A 14,013-nucleotide genomic window follows, 5' to 3' on the forward strand; every position below is an offset into this window, starting at 1 on the left:
TCTGTTGGTTAATAGTACGTATGTCCCGTGCTCCATTAAAAAATCTTCTTGACAGTATACATCTTGTAAATAACTAATATTTTTCTTAACACAGAAGTATTTTGTCCCAAAATCTTCAACATGGGGTGAAAAGTCAACTTATCTTCACAACAACAAAGCATGGTGGACATACTTCAGAGGCAAATGGATTTAATACAGTTGCATGACGGTGCAAAATCCACTTGCTGCTCACCTAGTCATATCAGTGAAGTAGTCCAAGAGCACCCTCAGTTTTGTACTCTATTAATCCCAATCGCCATCTTCCAAAAGGAGAGCAATTGAAATGCGTTCCCTCTGCAAATGTTATCAAGGCACTTCAAAAAAGGAAAGCCACAGTTCAACTGCACAGTCCTGCCAGAAGAAAGAGGTTCCAACAGCTCAGAAGAACCTTGCAGTGTCCAGATCCAGTGCTACCAGTCAAAAAAAGAAGGAATAATTCCCAATTGCGGTGTTCGGAAGTTTTTTTAAGGTGAGGAATGTAAACTAACAGTACTTACAAATAAGCTATGATTTTGCTATTGCATTATCAAAGTCATTCTTCTATGCTCAATATCCGAGCTGTGTTCTGCACAAGTTTACACCATTTGACACAGTAAACTTGACACACTGACTGAACATATGAGATTTTAAAAAATAAATTTACAAAAAGGGTGGCTCGGTGGCGCAATGGGTAGCACGTCCCCTTCACAGTTAGGAGGGTGCGGGTTCGAGTCCACCTCTGGCCCTCCCTGTGTGGAGTTTGCATGTTCTCCCCGTGTCTGTGTGGGTTTTCTCCGGGCACTCCGGTTTCCTCCCACATCCCAAAAACATGCTTGGTAGGCCGATTGAAGACTGTAAATTGTCCCTAAGTATGAGTGCGAGTGCGGATGGTTGTTCGTCTCTGTGTGTCCTGCGATTGGCTGGCAACCGGTCCAGGGTGTCCCCAGCCTACTGCCCGATGATGGCTGGGATAGGCTCCAGCACGCCCGCGACCTCCGTGGGGACAAAGCGGTTCAGAAAATGGATGGATGGAATTTACAAAAGAACGTATGGTCATTTGGATGATGTTAGTTACTTTTGTGCACTGTAACTGCTGGGATAGGCTCTAGCACGCCCACGACCCCCGTGGGGACAAAGCGATGCAGAAAATGGATAGATAGGTTTGGGTCACCCTGAACTGGTCGCCAGCCAATCGCAGGGTACACAGAGACGAACAACCACTCACACTATCACCAACGGGTAATTTGCAGTGTTTAATCGGCGTTTTGTTTTGTCCCAAAGATGATTGGATAACGCAAGGCGTAGCAAGTCAAGTTAGTCAACGGAGAGGTGGGAGGAATTTTGTGTTGATGCTTCCCAACGCCACAAATGCACTGTTTTTGACGGTAACGGCGTTATAACAAGTAACATAGTGATTGAGTAGACATCCGTCACTGGAAAATTGTAATGGCCTTATTAACGCTGTTACTTCTAACGCTGTTAGTCTCAACACTGAATTTGAAAGTCCATTCAATCAGATGAATCGCTGAAAGAAGCCATCTTTGTGTGGTCAATGCAGAAATCTCCATAGTGGCAACTCGGGCAGATGGTCCATCTCAGATCTTGTCTTGGTCAGTCGGTGCAGATCCAAGACATTGACTTCCAATTCAGTCATCATCAGTGTTGTACCTGGGCACGTATAATGAATGAAAGTTCATGAATTTGTTCATACAGTGGAGCCTCGGTTTTCGAACACAATCTGTTCCAAAAAGCTGTTCGAGAAGTGAATTGTTTGAATTCCGAATCATGTGTTCCCATTACATATAATGGATTTTTTTTAATCCGTTCATAGCAAAAAAGTCAGTTTTTCATTTGAGCATTTTTGTCCGATCGCGCAACTGCAGCGCACCGCCGAATGCGCAACCGTAGCGCGTCGCTGACCGCGCAACTGCACCACGCCAGTCGCATCATTGTGACAGAGCGGCCGCTGAAATTTAGAAAATATTTTTAAAGTACTGATGTACTTTCCAAAATTTAAGTGGACTTCAGTGCGCAGGAAGTTCAATTTTGTCCGATCTCGCAACTGCAGCGCACCGCTGAACCCGCAACCATCGCGCGTCACTGACCGTGCAACTGCACCGCGCTGGTCGCATTCTTATGACAGACCGGTGCTGAAATTTAGAAAATATTTTTCAAGTCCAGATGTACTTTCCAAAATTTAAGTGGACCGCAGTGCGCAGGGAGCTTAATCTTGTCCGATCGCGCAACTGCAGCGCACCGCCGAACACGCAATCGTAGCGCGCCGCCGACCGCGCAACTGCACCGCGCTGGTCGCATTATTGTGACAGAGCAGTCGCTAAAATTTAGAAAATATTTTTAAAGTCATAATGGACTTTTCAAAATTTAAGTGGACCTCAGTGCGCAGGGAGCTTAATTTGGTCCGATCGCGCAAACGTCCGCAGCGCCGGCCTGGCGCTCACTGTCACATTGCTTTGGGAGCGTCTTTGTGTTTTAGGATGGCTTTACTGGTCCCACTTGCTTCATTTGGAGGCATGATGAGAGTTGATGCAATCCTCAGAGTAGCGAGAATGTTAGAACGAACGGAGTCGGTTGGCATGCGGGTCCTCTCGGCTTATCTCGCGAGGTTCGACAACCGAATTTAGTCCGACATCCGAAGCAAAAAATTCTTGAGTTTTTTGATCGAATACCGAATTGTTCGAGCACCGGGAAGTTCGAAAACCGAGGCTGCTGTCCATCAAAGACAAAACCCGAACACCCACTATACAGCACCGTCACTAGGCGGATGGGCACATTCAGTGACAGGGTGCTGACACTGTCTTGCTCCATGGAGAGGCTGAGGGGTTCATTCCTTCCCTATGCTGTGAGACTTTTTAACTCGTCGCAAGTTCTATCTATCTATCTATCTATCTATCTATCTATCTATCTATCTATCTATCTATCTATCTATCTATCTATCTATCTATCTATCTATCTATCTATCTATCTATCTATCTATCTATCTATCTATCTATCTATCTATCTATCTATCTATCTATCTACCTACCTACCTACCTACCTACCTACCTACCTACCTACCTACCTACCTACCTACCTACCTACCTACCTACCTACCTACCTACCTACCTACCTACCTACCTACCTACCTACCTACCTACCTACCTACCTACCTACCTACCTATTACTGATATATTTTTCTGTTTTTAAGCTCAAAATAAAATTGATCAATCTCTCTCTCTCTCTCTCTCTCTCTCTCTCTCTCTCTCTCTCTCTCTCTCTCTCTCTCTCTCTCTCTCTCTCTCTCTCAAATACAATGTTACTTCCATGTTTTGCACACTGAATACTTCATTTGTACATTCTAAGTTTCCTACCTTAGTCTGGTACCTACAGCAGAAGGTTTTTGTTTGCACATTCTGGACCAAAGTCATGTTTTTGTTTAATTCATTAAAAAAAAAGACAGTTCAAACAATTTGCTCTTGTATTTGAGATTGTAAGGTGAGCACCTGGATACTAGTGTGAATTGACTGGCAGAAAATGTCAATATGCCAGAGGGTAATAGCTCGCATCAACCTTTTTTCATTGCGGGCAGAAAAGAACCATGAACTTTTTATTTTTGGAACGATGAACTTAAAAAAAAAAAAGAAAAAAAAAGAACTATACTGAACAAGTTCATCATAAAATTTATCAACTGAACTTTGAACTAGTCCGTTGTGGTGAAGAGAGAGCTGAGCCAAATGGCAAAGCTCTCGATTTACCGGTCGATCTGCACTCCTACCCTCACCTATGGTCACGAGCTATGGGTCATGACCGAAAGAATGAGATCCAGGATACAGGCGGCCAAAAAGGGTTTTCACCGCAGGGTGTCTGGGCTCTCCCTTAGAGATAGTGTGAGAAGCTCGGTCATCCGGGAGAGACTCGGAGTAGAGCCGCTGCTCCTCCACGTTGAGAGGAGCCAGATGAGGTGGCTCGGTCATCTCATCAGGATGCCTCCTGGACGCCTCCCTGGGGAGGTGTTTGGGGCATGTCCCACCGGTAGGAGACCCCGGGGACGACCCAGGACGCGCTGGAGAGACTGTCTCTCGGCTGACCTGGGAACGCCTTGGGATCCCCCAGGATGAGCTGGATGAAGTAGCTGGGGAGAGGGAAGTCTGGGAGTCCCTCCTAAAGCTGCTGCCCCCGCGACCCGACCCCGGATAAGCGGAAGAAGATGGATGGATGGATGGATGGATGGATGGATGGATGGATGGATGGATGGATGGATGGATGGATGGATGGATGGCATACAACTTATGTACTGACAGTCTTGTTGCATTATAGAAGGCTTTTAGATTTTTGTGGCTCCAGACAGGTATGGGTTGTTGTTGTTTTTTTAACTAGATGCACTATACAGATAGGTCTTTAGTCGTGTTATAAACATTTCTATCAATGTAGCAGCTCTAGTATCTGTGGGTAGAGCATTACAGAGCACTGTAGCCCCAAAAGAAAACAGTTATTTTTGGCTTTCGGGATCCCGAAAAGAACTGTTAAATGAAGGTTTTGTAACCAAACATACGGTACCACAAAGTTAACGAGATAGGAAGCTGCTAAGCTGCGTAATATTTTTTAGGTAAGTAGTAGATCCTTGCATCTCAAGAGGACTGGGAAGCAATGCAAGTTGGCTAGTACCAAGTTAATACCTTCTTGTACTTGTCAGGGTTCTAGCTGCAGCATATTATACTAAGTGCAGGCTTTTAATAGTAGACATGGGAAAACCAGAATATGTTGCAATAATCAAGGCAAGACATAACAAAAGCATGGACGATCTCTACACCACAAGCAAATAGGACAGTTCTTTGAAATATTGTTTTGGTGAAAGAATGCAGTTCTAGTCATAATAGTCTTAATGTGCATTTGAAACGATAGAGCTGAGTCAAATATAAATTTTTTTTTTTTTGCTGAATCGCTTTGGATAATAATACATTTATTAAGACTCGGAGTGGTGTCATTAAGTAAATGCCAATGATTGGCAGGGCCAGTTTTATTAGGGTTAAGAAGCAAAACACTGAAAGACATCTGTTGTTTAATCTCAGCAAGGTCGGTCTCGATTAGAGCAATTGCTCCTGTTTCTTATTTGTAAATACATTTTTGAAATGTATTACCAAGTCCTCCGGGACTCCACATATAACATTAAAAATCCCCCTTCCGCTTCAGGGATAAGCTGAAGGCCTCTGTAATTCAATCCAGTCCTTTGAATAGAAGGAGAGGGTTAAATTTACCCATAGAATTGAAATTTGCAATTATAGCTACTTTGTGTATTAACTAGCTTTGAAATCTCATCAATATTCACGCGATCCACCATGAGTAAACCTGAAAAACATCCGACTTTAAAGTCAGAATTCTGAGAATAGTCAGAATTCTGACTTTCCTGCCACCCCTCGTTTTTTTTCTTCACTGGCCCTAATCCTCTTCTGTAGAATTCTGACTTTAAAGTCAGAATTCTGACTTTATTCTCAGAATTCCGACTTTAAAGTCAGAATTCCCCATTTCTGACTTTAAAGTCAAAATTCTGACTCTATTCTCAGAATTCTGACTTTAAAGTCGGAATTCTGACTTTATTCTCAGAATTCTGACTTCATTCTCAGAATTCTGACTTTAAAGTCGGAATTCTGACTTTATTCTCAGAATTCTGACTTTAAAGTCGGAATTCTGAGAATAAAGTCAGAATTCTGACTTTATGGTGTGGGGTGGCGGAGGGAAAGTCAGTGTGGTGAGGTTTTGACTCTATTCTCTATCTACTCTATCGTTGAGGACATTATGTCGTCAACGAGTGACTTTTTGCGTGCCAGAGGATTGCCGGAGAACATCATTTCATTCTTGGAGGAGCAGGGGGTGAGTAAATAAAGGATTGTGTTCATTTTGGGGACTGTTGCGTATATAACTGGCTCCATGTAGCATGGAGCTCCGTTGCTAATTGATAGCTCTTGACGGGATGCGTCGCATTTGCACGTAAAGAAGCATTATGCTATTTTTGTTCATTCAGGAGTCAGTTTCATTCAACCGATGACGTAATGTACGATTATAAATGTGTGTGTGTGTGTATATATATATATATATATATATATATATATATATATATATATATATATATATATATAGTTTCCTTAAACCGATGACGTCATGTACGATTATAAATATACATATACATACATACACGTCACGGCAACGTCACAAAGCGTCGGTACAACACCGCGACTCGCGGCATCAAACCCCTTATGCTTTGCTGACTCCATACCACAATCCAACTCTAGCTCATTTTAAGTATGTACACACTCACATTAAGTGAACTGATGATTGAAGTAGTGTATAAAATCAAATAAAAAACACAGACTTCAGGTATAAATGTGGCTTAATAAATTCTTAAAGATTAAACAGTTGCAACATGTTTGTCGAGTGTGGATTTGATTTACAATAAGTATTATATTTGTGCTTCATTCTTTCAAATTAAGTGATTCTGTGTGATGGATTTTTTTTTTTCTATCATCGTGCAGATTGACAGTGATGTCATCATGCTGATGGACGATGCCACTCTTGCCAATTACATCCCTCGCTATGGAGACCGGATAGCACTCTTTAATTTTTGCAAGACGAAACAGCCTACATCCAAAAGAAAAAACGGACTTTTAGAAAAACTACGTGAAAAAATGAAACTCAGGAAAGAAGGTGACAAAGAGGACACCACCTCAAAGACACAACCACAAGAGACAAAGAAGCAGAAAACAACAAGAAATATTGCAATCGGATGGATACACAGTGATGGAAAGATAACCAAACAGGTAAGGGAGAAGCAGGGAGGGGGTACCACAAAACTTCAAATGTCCACAGAAGCTGGGTTGAAAGACATTCTCAAGGAAGGAAAAAAACTATTTTTCCCAGATGGAATTTCTCCCAAAGGATCACAATTGGACTTTGAGTTTGAGGTTTGGGATTTCAAACAAAACTGCCTCAGTGATGACACCTGCCATTCCATCGGCTATATGTACGAGGCTGCAAAGCTAACATTGTTGCGTTTTTACATTGCAACAAGACCAAAAGACAACCAAGATGATGTCCACACACACGAGGAAGTTACGTCAGTCAATGGCAGTGAATACAATGCCGCAGAAAATGACGAAGTCTCTGTTTATTCAAATGAAGTCTACCAGCCATTCAACATTTCTGTTGATTCAGAAATTACTTTTGGTCCCACATATGACACAATAGAAGATACAGAAGTCACAATGATCTACGATGGTCCTGTTATGCCCCTCAATCCACCTGATCCACAGGATGTGTTGACTATAACTGTCCACTCCACTGACACATTGAATGATATGATAAGAGCATTTTGTAAAGAAGAAATATTGAACAAACCACTCAGTGTGAAACGCATACCCCCAGATGATAGAGAAGAAACAGGTGTTGGGTCTGGAGTACTGAGAGATGTTCTCACCCGTTTCTGGCAGGAATTCTATGACCGATGCACCCTTGGTACATCAATTAAAGTGCCATTTATCCGTAATGATTTTTCTGCAGCAAAGTGGAAAGCAGTTGGGAGAATACTTATAAAAGGTTACCAAGATTGTTGCTATTTCCCAAACAAACTTGCGTTTCCTTTCCTTGAGCAAGTGCTTTTCAACTGTGTCTACAGTGATCCAAGGGCCCACTTTCTGCAGTTTGTGAGCAGCCAGGAGCGTGACGTTTTGATGGACGCAATGAAGGACTTTTCAGAAGTTGACCAAGATGATCTTGTGGAAGTTCTTGATAGCTACGGGTGTAGAAAGAGAATCACACCTGAAACTTTTCCCACAATACTGCAGGAAATAGCGCAGAAAGAGCTTGTCCAAAAGCCCATGTTTGTTATTGACTGCTGGAGGGAGGTTACTTTTCACCATGACTTCATAAGTCCTGACGCACTTAACAAGTTGTGCTCTGACTTGCAACCTACTTCCAAAAAGGTCTGCCAACTGCTGAAATTTCCAAATGATTTAACCTCAACGCAGAAGGAAGTGGTAAATCATCTGAAAAGGTTCATCAGAGAGTTGGATGAACTCAAGCTTCAGAAATTTCTCCGGTTTTGCACTGGATCTGATCTTATTGTCACCGACACAATCCTTGTGGAGTTTCAACAAATGACAGAGTTTAGTAGAAGACCAGTGGGGCACACGTGTGGAAAGGTTTTGTACATTGCTGACAGCTATGAAAATTTCCCAGACTTCCAATCAGAATTCAATGCCGTTCTCGAAAGCAATATCTGGGTCATGGATATTGTTTAATTCTGTCAATAACCATAACTCCGTTAATTATCCGTTGTAAGTTGCATCAACACAACATATTTTGTTCACTGTTCTTATTGGTCAAATAGAAACAAACTTTGTATTAATTCCTTCACTGTTTTTAGAATTTTATAGAAACAGCTTGCATTTGGTATTATGTTCCAGTTATATAAAAATTCTAGGGCTTTATTAAAATGACCCAAGATGTTATGCATAACCATTGTATGGTTGTTTTCAGCAGCTACATTGTATTAAGTGAATGCTTCTGTAATAAACAGTAGTAATATTTTATTGCATTCCATAAACTCACTCTTCATCCACTATGTATTTCCTGACTGTACCTGAATGTTGGTATATAAAAATAAAGTATTGTAATGTTGTACAGATGCCTTCTATGGAAAGACACAATTTTTAATATACAAGTAATACATTAATACATATTTAAGCAGTCAATTTCAGGACATTTCAAGCAAAATGTAACATCTTTGTTTTTGTTAGTCACAAATGGAAAAGAATAAGCATAGATCAGGTAAGCATAGTTAAAAAAAAATTCCATTTTGCAATGAACTATTCTGGAAAATTTGGGTCATTAAGAATATTATAAGGTCAAGAAGGCATTGTAAGACTAAAAAACATAGTAACTAAGTATACAGAGTATTGATAAAAAAAAATCAGAAAAAAATATTTTCTGAGGAGTTTATATGTTCATTACATCAATACGCTTGTCAAACAATCTTCAGTAATTCCTCTCTCAACATAAGATACAAGTCACTTGCATGCAATGGATCTGATGGAGCGTGCCATTCATTTTCCTCCATTAGCAGACAACACAGTTCAAATACAGTTTCATCGCAAGGAAACTGGCATTTTGGAGTGCACTCTTCCATACATGCAGTGATATCTTGCATTCCAGTGGGTTTCAGTCGATCCTCGGCACTGTGCATGGCAGGGAATGAATACATGACGACTGGCCGGCCTGAAGCTGTATCACCATTCGACCTTGGTCTTATTTTGTGTGAGTTCCATGCGTTCACAACTTCATCCAGCTCATCCTGCACAAGAACAGCATAGTTAAGTATTTAAGTACATTGCTATTTTTTCTTCAAAAACATGACGGGGAGACAAAATATTTTACCTGCACAAGATTAAGAAAGCAGAACTGGATAAGACTTTTATTCAGAAAATCTCCTGTGTAGTGACCATCCTCCTGAAGAGTTTGAAATAAATTAATCCGGAACTGTGCGCTCTGTTTGCGAAGGATGGACCACCACCCTTCAATGCGCTGATTGGCAGTACTTCTCCCGTTAAGAAAACTTTTCTCCCCAGCAAAATTGTCAGAGTGGTTTTGTCACTTGCACATACAATTACTTGCATCTGTTCAACACAACCATTTTCTGTGCCCCTGTCTGCACGGATCCTCTCTGGACATCCACCAATGCGCAAAACTGTTTTGATAAAATAACTTGCAATCACCTTGGGATCATTGTTTGTGGTATAGGCCTCTGCCCATAACACATACCGGCTAAACCCATCAATACAACCATTGATGCAAATTCCATAGGGTTTTAATTTATCATAGCCATCCATGTGCCAAAGAGCATTTGGGCCTCGGCAGCTGTACTGGCGTCTTCTAAGGCGTCGTGCTCTTCTTAATTCCACGCCGACTGGGTCAACCAATTTTATAATTTGTCTTATTGTATCTTGTGAGACAACAAATCCTTTTTGAATCGCACGTAGATGAAGCCAACGATAACCTTGCATCTGGCCACAAGTCAGGATATCATGCTGGACAAAAGCCAACACATCTTCCAGGTCCGACTGATTCTTTCTTCGGAACAGACCAAGTCTTTTACAAGTTCTCTTCAGAGTCCGAATACTTATAATAGTCTGAGCATTATGTGCTAAAACTGCAAGTATTTCCTTGTTGCTGAATGCAAGTCTAAAGCATAGTTTGATTAAGTCATCCAAATCCGGCTTTTCAGGCACTGGTTGAGTTGCACCCTCCATCAGTCACTTTATCTGCACAACAAAGTAAAAACAATTACAATTTGTCAAACACAACAGTGGGCATTTTGAAAACATGACTTTATGACAGTATGCTTATTGAACAAAGTTGTTTTATTTAAATAATAATGTTCTCACTCCTGATACAATGTCAGGTGTAACATCACTAAACAAGTCTCATTCAGTGAGTAAATAAAGGTGTGCATGATTATACTTGAAATGATGTAACCTTGAATTGTGGCACATAGAATCACTACTCTTAAACAACAGTGTGATCAGTGTATTGAGTTAAATTTAAGGTTCAATGAAATTGCAGCCGGCCACAATCAGCAAGGCATAGTTTAAGCCGCGAGTCGCGGTGTTGTACCGACGCTTTGTGACGTTGCCGTGACGTGTATGTATATATATGTATATTTATAATCGTACATGACGTCATCGGTTTAAGGAAACTATATATATATATATATATATATATATATATATATATATATATATATATATATATATATATATATATAGTTTCTATATAGGATCTATATATATAGATCGGAACATATATATAGGATCTATATATATATAGATCCTAGATATATAGGATCTCTCTCTCTCTCTCTCTCTCTCTCTCTCTCTCTATATATATATATATATATATATATATATATATATATACATTTATAATCGTACATTACGTCATCGGTTGAATGAAACTGACTCCTGAATGAACAAAAATAGCATAATGCTTCTTTACGTGTAAATGCGACGAGAGCTATCAATTAGCAACGATTTTATTCTGAGAATAAAGTCAGAATTCCGACTTTAAAGTCAGAATTCTGAGAATAAAGTCAGAATTCTGACTTTAAAGTCAGAAATGGGGAATTCTGAGAATAAAGTCAGAATTCTGAGAAAAAAAGTCAGAATCCTGTCACCCCTCGTTTTTTTTTCTTCACTGGCCCTAATCCTCTTCCGTAGTTTCCAGAAAAAAAACAAGCCCTAAAATCCTAGCTGATTTCGAACATTTTCACTCACTTTTTTAAGGCCTACAGAATGCTTACAGTTTATATTCCCGGGTGGTACCAATTGAAAGATGAGACTCTCTTCTTTCATTAGAAAAGAACTATGATTCTAACATCATTCTTTAGTTATCACCATTTGAAAATAGCTTGGTTTCACTCTCATCAGCAATTTCAAACAAAATTAGGAGAAATTTAGTTTTTTGTGCTAAACGTATTTTCTGGACAACTGTGACTTTGGGTATTCAGACGCATCCTGTGAGTGGACTTTAAATGCAGAGACTTCTGCTGGTTGGGGAGGATTGGAATGTTTGAAATGTGCATGCACAGGATGGGGGGATGGGTCTTCAGACCCATCCTGTGAGTAGACTTTAAATGTGCAAGTGATTGTTGGTACGGATGGATGGATGGATGGATGGATGGATGGATGGATGGATGGATGGATGGATGGATGGACGGATGGATGAACAGACGGATGGATCTATCCATACAACATGCAATGCAATGCAACTATATCAGTCTGTCTTTGCACCCATCAACTTTACAAAAATTACGTGAGACCAGCTATATAATGCTGTGTCACTTGTTCTGAGCAGATGTAAGCTAAAATGGATTTTCTGCCACCAAATTGTCACTCTGCTGAGCACATTGCCAATGATGCACTCTTTGCTGCGCCAGCACAACTAGCTTGGCAGCGACAGGCCTGCAAAGTTGGAAAACACATGCAACAAGGGCATAATCAAAAGTTAAAGTTCTCTGCTGCTCCCTGCCTAAAAGTCGCTTGCACACACACGCGCGTGTGCGCACACAAACACAGACACACACACCAGCTCATTAAGGAAATTAGAAATACTATAGGTTTAATAATGGCTTCCCGGTTCTCGGTGAATGTCATTTGATCTGCCTTGGAGTTTCACATGTCCTATTTGCAAGTTATTTATTAATAGTTTTTTTTAACATCTTAGTTTTTCCTCATTTGTTTATTCTCATTTGCCAGGTTGAGTTGTCAGAAAACAATTTATCTTACCCTCTCGATAAGAGGACTAAATCAAGGCGCTCTGAGGTGGCTGTCCAATGTTACAACACTTGTTCCACTATGGAAACACTGACCACAGGTCTGTTGTCACTATCTGCTGACATGTTTCATTCTGACTGCTCTACTCGCTTCCTGTCTTCACCACTTCCTTCTGAAAAACTAGAAAATAATTAGGTTGGACTTCCAAACATTAAGCAAACTTGAAGTGGACTTGTCAGTCCTTATTCATGCATCCCCTATGAACATTTCCAATGATTGCATTTTTATTGTCTTTCTTATTGTTAATCGAGTTACCGTTTTTATTGGTTGTTATGACCTTTTGAAGAAACTGGAAACCTTCAGTCGCTATCATCGCCATCTCAGCAGAGCAGAAACACCTCATGCAAATGTGTTCACATTCTCACTGGATTGAACGTTTTCCCACTCTTGCAAAACAGTTAACACAGACGTCACTCAACAAGTTCAAACTCTATCACGTCTCTGCTCCTCGATGGCGCTGATCGCCACGGGGAGTTGAGCTTATGTACGCCTTCTCCTCCGAGCCTTGTGTGTCAGTGTTTATTGTCATGGTTACCGTTCGAATAAAACTGTCCCGCGTCTGTGCACTTGCCTTTCCCCGCCTCTGTCCTACCCGTAATCACAGCGTAATCACGGTTACCTGCCCCTTGTTACCCGTGTGCTATTTAAGCCCTGTCAAATCACAGCCGCTCCTTGATGTATTTGTTTTGCAAGAGGGCAAATTTGACTACAAACAACATTGGCATGTAAGCTGCATACAGCCATAGGCTGCAATGACAAGCAATGATGCACTGATTCACACGAGTGCTGTATATTTTGTATTTTGTTGCCCATTGTGTAATGATTGATTGGAGGTGCTCATACATTTGTGTCAAAGTAAAGTTGTTTGAAGACAAAATTTGCTTTTGTTCCATATTTTAAATGTTTTGGCACAGGTATTGCCTTTTGCAAACAAAATGTGTCATTTTGACCATTGTGGCATGTATTTAGCGCTTTGCATTAAGTTATGAAAATGTCGATTTTGAGTTGATGGCTGCGTCAAAACAATCAATAAAAACTGTAGTGGATACCTTTTGTGTCTTGCAGTGTCAAGCAGCTCAAACTCATAATGAAAATCAAGACAGTTCACTTGGTGGCTGATGAAGAACTGATACCAAATGCTGTACTTGACTGAGACTGGGAAAAGACTCTTGAAGTGTGATCCACCCACGATTAGGATGGCAACCTCTCCAAGATTCAATATGAGGTATCTCATAGAATACCTGTGAATTTTCATTTGTTTGCTCACGTCTTGGCAAAGATTTATGGCTCTGCTTTAGGTTTGTCATTTTGTCTGTTTAATCTTTCATGTATTTTGTGATTAGTTTTATTCCTAAATATTTTTCACCTAAATAAAATCTTAAACATAACTGAATTTGGATATAGCTTTGTCATTTGTTGGTATACCTAATCCTGTTTAATCTTGCCTAAACAGTTAGTACCTTTGATGGTCACTTGGATCATTGGTGTTAACCATAGACGTGCGTGACAATGAAAGGCATACGCCTGGGGCAGATTTTAAAAGTGTGGCTGATTTCCAAACTATGAGAGACCCCACACGGGATGAGGAAAAAAAAAAAAGAACAGTTTTGAACGTACC

At 40.5% G+C, this 14,013-nt stretch overlaps 1 protein-coding gene across 1 annotated transcript; it reads left to right on the forward strand.

The window, feature by feature from the left end:
- Window positions 1-6,695: 6,695 nt before the first annotated feature.
- LOC147057591 (uncharacterized) lies at window positions 6,696-7,713 on the forward strand. The gene is made up of 2 exons (XM_085909452.1): window positions 6,696-7,602; window positions 7,682-7,713. Exons 1-2 carry the CDS (start codon window positions 6,696-6,698, stop codon window positions 7,711-7,713), a joined length of 939 nt encoding a protein of 312 aa, XP_085765578.1.
- Window positions 7,714-14,013: the final 6,300 nt, after the last annotated feature.

Source organism: Syngnathus leptorhynchus, chromosome 4 (genome assembly GCF_054491065.1).
Source record: "Syngnathus leptorhynchus isolate UIUO chromosome 4, UIUO_Slep, whole genome shotgun sequence".
Classification (NCBI taxonomy): domain Eukaryota; kingdom Metazoa; phylum Chordata; class Actinopteri; order Syngnathiformes; family Syngnathidae; genus Syngnathus; species Syngnathus leptorhynchus.

Bases quoted from the DNA above. Each gene is read 5' to 3' on its own strand.
- LOC147057591 (XM_085909452.1), top strand. From the start codon at position 6,696: ATGAAACTCAGGAAAGAAGGTGACAAAGAGGACACCACCTCAAAGACA. The intron at 7,603-7,681 runs GTTACCAAGATT...CTGTGTCTACAG, and splicing joins TGGGAGAATACTTATAAAAG to TGATCCAAGGGCCCACTTTC.